Source organism: Erythrolamprus reginae, chromosome Z (assembly GCF_031021105.1).
Source record: "Erythrolamprus reginae isolate rEryReg1 chromosome Z, rEryReg1.hap1, whole genome shotgun sequence".
In the NCBI taxonomy this organism is placed as follows: Eukaryota; Metazoa; Chordata; class Lepidosauria; order Squamata; family Dipsadidae; genus Erythrolamprus; species Erythrolamprus reginae.
This window is the reverse complement of record NC_091963.1, coordinates 152,051,397-152,059,341: the sequence shown is the minus strand read 5'-3', so window position 1 is coordinate 152,059,341 and position 7,945 is coordinate 152,051,397. Positions and strand designations below refer to the sequence as shown.

Genomic DNA, 7,945 nt, shown 5'->3' with positions numbered 1-7,945 from the left:
ATCCGTGTGTGACTACCCAACCGAGCCCAAATTGCATAACCAGAAATCTAATCTGGTGCAGCCAAAGGCAGCCATGGAAGCGTCTTGGATGCAAAAGCAGTGAGGCACCAGTGATACATTTCAGTTGTGTCATCTCTGGCCATAATCCCCACTAATCAGCCTGCTAGCCCAGAACACAGGATAAAGCCGGGATTATCTCAGGAAGGCGTCTTCCGGGAGACCTTTAACCTCCCGGGGTTAAATAATACCCAATCCACTGACCCAACTTTCCAGTCAAGGTGTATAAATTAAAAAAAAACAAAACCCCAACCCCCCCCCCCCTCCCAGTGGGGTAAAACTGCCTGGCTTTTTAAAAGTGAGCAAAGTACAATTGTAATGGAGATTCCCCCTAAGAGCTGGGAAAAAAGACAACTTTTATTAAAAGGGCAGGAAGAATCAGAGTATTATATAATTGGCATATAAATCCAATAAATAGGTAAATAAAAGGGACAAATTCTACAACTGGTGAGAAAAAAAAGAATCTATGAAACTAAATTACATGCAAATAGAAAGAATAATATGAAATTGAAGCAATAATGTGAATGGAACACAATCATATAGATAATAGATATGGGATGCAAAAGAAATGTCTTGGAAATGTTGTACAAGTGTAAGTATTTGAAATAGAACTTAAAGCCCTGAAAACAACTTCTGATAAATAGGGGGAATGTATAGAACCCCCCCTTTTTATGTTCTATGTTTGTTTTGTCTTTTGTATTGTCATTATGCAAAAATTTTAATTAATTTTGTTTTAAAAAAACACTAAACGAAGACATTAGACATGCCTCTTAAAGCCCATAAGCCTCTACCTTACAAGGCCATGTGGCTGAGCCAAATTGTGGGGAGGGAGTGGAGGCCCCCCACCCGTCCTGTTCTTCTCTCCCTCCTTCTCCAGACCCTCACCCCCCAAAACCCAGCAAGGAGGCAACACAACACTGGAGGGGTTCTTTTTTTAAAGAACAGATTGGAAAATTGGGGTTGGGCCTAGATGGCCTCCGAGGTCCCTTCCCAACTGTGTTTGTCTTGCTTGCTTCCAGAATTGTGGTGTTCCATCACAAGAGGTTGTCAAGAAGACACCGTGGACAGAGTCATTTGACTGAAGTAGCACACTTGAGAAGGGGGTTGGACTAGATGACCTCTAAGGTCCCCCCTCTCAACTCTTTTTGTTCAGCTATTCAGCGGGGTGTTTTGCCTTCAGGAAATTGAGGGTGCTCCATCCCGTGGAGCTTGAAAGAAGAGATTGGACAACCACTTGTCTGGATTGGGGTAGGGTCCCCCTGCTGGAGCAACGGAGGGGTGGTCTGGAAGACCTCCAAGGGTCACTTCTCACGTCTGCTACCCTGTTAGTTGAAAAAGAGTCTGGCTTTCGGAGGTTGTGGGGCGCTCCGTTCCCCACCACTGGGGGCTTTTAAAGAAGAGACCGGACCTATCATTTGGTTAAAAAATGGTTTCCCCTTCTTGAGCAAAGGGGGTTGAGCTAGATGACCTCCGAGGCCCCCTTTCTGACTCGCATCTTATCCCTTGCATTTCAGTGTTGCCGCCCCTCATTTGGATGGATGGCCACAGACTGGGGAGAACTAAATAAATAAATACTTCCCCCCCTTCTATTCAAAGATTTTTTTACACCCCCCCCCTTCACCCCCAGTCGTCCCTCCTCCTCCTCCTCCTCACAGTCCCCTCTGCCAGCTACGAAAAGTGGGCCAAGACTGCACCAGCTGCCCCACACCCTTCTGCCTGCACGAACTGCCCGTCTTCCTCTGCAGAAACAGAATTCCTACCCCCCCACACACACCACCCCTCCCCCCTCCCAAAATTGCTAAGTGGGGTTTCTCCCTCTCATCACTTCTATTCTTCCTCCCTTCTCCATCTCTCCTCTTTCTGCACTACCTGGAGGGAGGGGGAAAGTGTATTGTGGCTCATGCCTGCCCCCCCCTTTTTTCAAAAAGGCCCCCCCTTCCCCAAGAGTTAGGATTGGAGGTTGGCCCACCCCCCCAACCAGGGTCTTGGCTGCATTCAGAACCTTATATTTTGTCTGTCTCTTTTAACAAACGATGCCAATCAATATTGCAAATCCAACGATAGCTTCTGTTTGCCAAAAGTATTGCAGATCAACCTACTGCATATCTGCAAGAAATATTACAAATAAAACCTACCAATTAACATTTTCAACAAAGAATGACAATCGCGTTGGCCTTACATATTGCAAATCGAAGATAGCTTCAACTTGCCAAAAATATTGCAGGATAAAAACTTATATCTGCAGTACATAGTATTAATAAAAGAGACCAACAAAATAATACTATGTATTGCAGATATAAGTTTTTATCTGCAATATTTTTTGGCAAGTCTTCGATTTGCATATGTATGGACAACGTGATTGCGAAAATATTATGTTTTATTTGTAATATTTGTTGCAGATATACAGTAAGTTTACCTGCAATATTTTTGACAAATATAAGAGTCTTTGACTTGTAATATTTATGGCCAATATAAAGTTCATTTGCAATATGTATTGAAAATACTAATTGGTATTATTTTTTATTTGCAATGTTTACTGCAGATATGAGCTTATCTGCAATATTTTTGGCAAAGAGAAGTATCTTTGATGATTTGCTATATCTATGACCAACAATAAGTTTATTTGCAATATTTATTGCAAAAAATTAATTGGTATTTTTTATTTGCAATGTTTACTGCAGATATGAGCTACGTGCAATATTTTGGCAAGTAGAAATACAATATCTGTTTTGCGATATTTATGGGCAATGTAGGTCCATTTGCAATATTTATTGAAAATATTAATTTGGACCTTTTTAACTTGTACCGTTTACTGCAGATATGTATTTATCTGCAATATTTACGGGCCAATAGCAGGATCTTGGATTTGCGGCATTTGTGGTCCATCTTAAGTTCACTTGCAGCCATTTATCGAGAACGTCCATCCCTCGGTGTCTTTTATCCAAGTGATATTTGCAACTGCCCCACTTTTGCAAGGGCTGGGCCAGCACAGAAGGAGGCAAGCATAAAAATAACCCCCACCAAGCCTCCCACGTTAAGGACGCTCAACCCATCACCTGCTGGAGCCATCCAGGGTCAAAGGTCAAGTGGGACACACAACCCCTTAAAAAACATTCGGTGGCACAAAAAGTTCAGTTTGTTTTTTACTGAATCCAGCCCTTCCCTTCGAAGAAAGCAAACACCAAGTCAGAGATAATTGGGGGGTGGGATGGCATAGAGGGAGGAGGGGGGCAATGTTGAGAAAAGCGGGGTTTTGAAGGGGATTGGAAGAGCTCAGCTGTGAGAGACTGACAGCCTCCCTCCCTCCCTCCCTCCTGGGCTGGAAAGTCTAAGAATAATGCAGCAAATTTTTTTTAGCTCTTGTCAAGAAGACTGCGAGAATCTTTGCAAAAGAAGAACTGGCCTTATCGAGTTGGAAGGCGAAAAGGGGGGAGTGGGGGGGAGAATTAGCAAAGGAAGGGAGGAGAAAGGAGGTCAGGTTGGTTGGGAAGGAAGGAGGGAAGGAAGGGAGGAAAGAAGGAAGGGAAGGAAGGAAGGAATGGGTAAGGCAGAAAGAAAGAAAAAATGAGAAGGAAGGAAAGAGGCAGGAAGAGAGATAGGAAGGAAGGAAGGAAGGAACCAGAAAAGGAAGGAAGAGAAGGAGAGGCAGAAAGAGAAAGAGAAAAAGAAGGGAAGAGAAAGAAGGGAAGAAGAGTCAGAAGGAAGAAAGGGCAGAAGAAAACAGGAAAGGGAGAGAAAGAGGAAGGAAGAAAAGAATGGGTAAGGCAGAAAGAAAGAGAAAATGGGAAGGAAGGAAAGAAGCAGAAAGAGATAAAAAGGAAAAAAGAAAGGAGGAAGGGAAGGAGAGGCAGAAAGATAAAGAGAAAACGAAGGGAAGAGAAAAAAGGGGAGAATAGGCAGTAGAAGGAAAGAAAGAAGGAGAGGCAGAAAGAAAAAAGAAAAGAGTAAGAGAGAAGAAAGAGGCAGAAAGAGAGAAAAAGGAAGGAAGGAAAGAAAGAAAGAAACAGAGACTGATAAAGAGACATTTATTCAAAGAGGCCAATACTGCTCCCTGCCTGGAAATCCTGCTCTCCCTCCCCCTTCAAACCCCCCTCCCCACATTTCTCTCAACTTCACCCTCAACCCCCTCCTCCTTCTACAAACCCAGCTGCAATTGTTCTGGGGAGCCACCCCACCCCACTATAAGGCCCAGTTTTATTGGCTGGGGATTTATTTTACCTCTCCCTCCCTCCTCCCCTCCTCCCTCTCCCCTCCCTTCCTTCCTTCCTTCCTTAACTCCAGGCAGGCAAGAAGCAATTCCAGACAGATATTTTAATTTTTAATTATTTTAATTTTGGGCTACTGTGACACTTCTGCCCCTTCCCCCCCCCTGCTCCGCCCTCTTGGGGAGGGTGGATGTTGGGGAGGGGGTCAGGAAGACAGGAGACTGGGGCAAAATGTAAAAAAAATTATATTTGGGCCGCAGGAAAATAGAAGGGAAGGAAGGAAGGAAGGAACCAGAAAAGGAAGGAAAGAAGCAAAAAGAGATAAAAAGGAAAAAAGGGAAGGAGGAAGGGAAGGATGGGTGGGGAAAGATGCTCTGGATTGGCAGCTTTTGCACCATAGGGATATTTCAGGAAGAAGGACAGGTGTCTGTCTTCCTTTCTTCCTTCCTTCCTTTCTTTCTTTTTTCTTTCTGCCTCTCCTTCCCTTTCTATCTACCTCACTCTTTCTTTCTTTCTTTCTTTCTTTCCTTCCTTTTCTTTCTTTCTTTTCTCTCCTTCCTTCCCTTTCTGCCTCTCCTTCCCTCTTTCTTTCTACCTCACTCTTTCTCTTTCTTTTTCTTTCCTTCCTTTTTTCTCTTTCTGCCTCTTCTTCCCCTATCTTTCTACCTCACTCTTTCTTTCTTTCTCTTTCCTTCCTTCCATCTTTCTTTTTCTGCCTCTCCTCCCTCTTTCTTTCTATCTCACCCACCCTTCCTTCTTTCCTTCCTTCCTTCCATCCTCCCTCCCCCTTCCTTCCTTCCTTCCCTCCCCCCTTCCTTCCTTCCTTCCTTCCCTCCCCACTCCACCCCACATTAAAGCTGGAGGTGGCAACCCAAATAGCCTGGTGCCAACTGCAGCCTTTTTAGAAAGGAAAAAAATCCCTACATCGAAAGAGATGGGAGGGGGGGGAGGTGGAGGGGCATCGCAGGGATGAGGCTTATGGGGGGCGAGGGAGAAGCAGCCCCCCCTTCCACTCCAGCGCTGGGAGGGAAATGCTGGACAGATTGGGCAACCACTGGGGGAGGGGGCCTGGCCAACTAAGCCCCCCTCCACCCCTTATTTGAAGCAGAAGAAAATCCATGACCTATTTTTTATCTTTTTTGTGTCTCCAAAGGCCTCTGGGAAGAGAAAAAGGAGAGGGAGATGTTTCCCCCCCTAAGCCCCCCCAAAAGAAAAAAACGCATTCCCCTCCTCTGCCCCCTCCGACATTGCCACCCCCCTGACCGTGGGAAGAAGCCCCCTCCTCAAATGTTGAAAGCCGCTCCAAATCTTCTCAACAGCTTGAATCTTCCTCCCATTCCTTTCGTGGAAACCCCCCTCCCCCCTTAAAAAATAAATCTCAGCTAACAACCTCCCTGAGACCCCCACCCATTTTAAAGCGACACAGCGGGGGGGGGGGCGCGGGGGGGCGGGGGTTCATTTCGCATTCGCACCCTTTCGCCCCTTCCTCTTCTTCGATCCAGTGCATTTCTTCTTTCCCGCAGTTTGCGCCCCCCACCCTCCAAATAGACCCCCCCCCCTTCCCCGTGGAAAGCCTAGACTCCCCTGTAGCCTGGAGCGCGATTTACGAGGCTGTTTTTTGTCGCAATCGCTGGGGGGGGTTGTTGTTATCGGAAGAACAGATAAGTGGCCCCTTTGAAGCCTTTGACGCCCCCCCCCTCAAAAGTCATTAAGTCGGGAACATCGCAAAGGTCGCATTCCCAGCCGTGGCTTCTCCGGCCCCTCACCCCCACCCCTCCCAGACAGGTCCGGAGAAATCCGGCCGGGCAAGTTTAAAAAAAAAATACCAAGAGAGACAGGTGGGGGTCATTGTTAAGCGAGACCCTCCCTGCTTTTGGCTCCATCGGTAGCTTGGACCGAGGGGGAGGTTTCCCCCTCCTGCCTCCCCTCAAGGGGCTTGCGTTGGAAAGTGGGGAGGGGGTGCAAAGAGCAGAATCGACTCCCTTTCGGAAGGCGGCGGAGTCGCAAAAAGTGGAGGGGGGTTGAAGGAAAAGTCCCTCCCTCCGTGGGGATCGAAGACCGCCGCTTCTCCTTTGAGCCCCCCACCCCATACACAATCGCCATTAAACGGAGCCTCCCATCCTCTCTCTTCCAAAGACGACTTTTCCTAGCCCCCTCCCCACCGCTCGTCTTTTCTTAATGTCGGGTGAGGGGCGGAAGGGCGACCCTCTCGACTCATCCCCCACTGCCCACGCTAGAGACGCGAGTGGGGGGGATTAGATGGATTGCGGGGGGGGGTGGAGAAAGTCAGCTGTGGGTCTTCCTTAATCCCCCACCCCAAAGGCTCAGCCCCCTCCTCACGCTACAGAGTCGACTGGGGGGATTAGATGGATGTGGAGAGTCAACTGTGGGTCTTGCTTAAACCCCCTCCCCACGCTAGAGACGCGAGTGGGGGGATTAGATGGATTGCGGGGGGGGTGGAGAAAGTCAGCCGTGGGTCTTCCTTAATCCCCCCCCCAGAAACACTCAGCCCCCTCCCCACGCTAGAGATACTCCGCCCGCAGGTGAGTGAGGATTTTAGAGGGGGATGGAAAGGCAGATGTGGGTCTTCCTGAAACCCTCCCCCCCCCCCACTTCGCGCCCACTCCCCTCCCCGCGCGAGACCTCACCCCAGCTGCTGCCGGTGCGCCCCATAAATTGGTGGGTGCGGGGGTTCCAGATGAACTCCTTCCATTCTTGCATCACCTGCCCGCAGCTCTTCTTCTGTTTCTCCACCGCCATGGCGCGCCTGGGCTTTTCTGCTTTCTCTGCTCCCCGAAAAAGGAGCGCAGGTTTCTTCTCCCCCCCACCGGAGGCAAAACGAGGTCAGCCGCCCTGGAGCCGAAGCCGCAGCCGCCGGGAGGAGCAAGGTGAGCGAGAGAGCGAGAAAGACGGACGGAGATGCTCGGCAGGCGAAGGAAGAGGAATCGCCGGGAGAAGCCGCCCGCCCTTTTAATCTCTCCCCCCCCCGGGCCCCGCCCCCTTCATCCATATGCAAATATGCCCTGCCGACCTGCCCCCCCTGCCCCCACCCCCGCTTTTCAGCCGGTTTCTTTGCAGGGGTCTTGGAGTCTGGGCGGGGGTGGGAGAGCAAGGCGGGTGGGTGGGTCTCCCCATCCACCGGCAGCCTTTTTTTTTTCTTTTTGCCCTGGGGGGGGGGGGCTGCATTCCTAAGATTGACCTGGAGGGATAGATGGAGGGATAGATGGAGAGAGAGAGACAGACAGACAGACAGAAATAGAAGTGGTAGACAGATAGCTAGATGGATAAATAGAGATAGAGGGAGAGGGAGAGACTGACAGACAGATGGAGAGAGAGAAACATGATTGATAGATGGATGGGTGGGTGGGTGAATAGACAGATCTATCTATCTACCTATCTATCTATCCATCATATTTCTCTCTCTATGTCTGTATGTTGATCTGTCTCTCTCTCCCTCTGTCTCTTTCTATTCATCTAGCTGTCTGTCTGTCTGTCTCTCTATCTATATCTGTACCACATCTCTATCTATCTATCTATCTATCTATCTATCTATCTATCTATCTATCCATTCATCCAGATAGATAGATAGATAGATAGATAGATAGATAGATAGATAGATAGATAGATAGATAGATAGATAGATAGATATGGATGGATGGATGGATGGATGGATGGATGGATGG

The 7,945-nt window shown here is 48.2% G+C and overlaps 1 protein-coding gene across 1 annotated transcript in view; it reads right to left on the bottom strand.

Moving 5' to 3' along the window:
* The window catches only part of ATP1B2 (ATPase Na+/K+ transporting subunit beta 2), a 21,131-nt gene extending 13,974 nt beyond the window's left edge, over positions 1–7,157 (bottom strand). The window contains 1 exon segment of the mRNA XM_070766829.1: positions 6,911–7,157. Coding sequence (XP_070622930.1) covers positions 6,911–7,022 — 112 coding nt within the window. The 5' untranslated portion in view covers positions 7,023–7,157.
* Between the last annotated feature and the right edge of the window lie 788 nt (positions 7,158–7,945).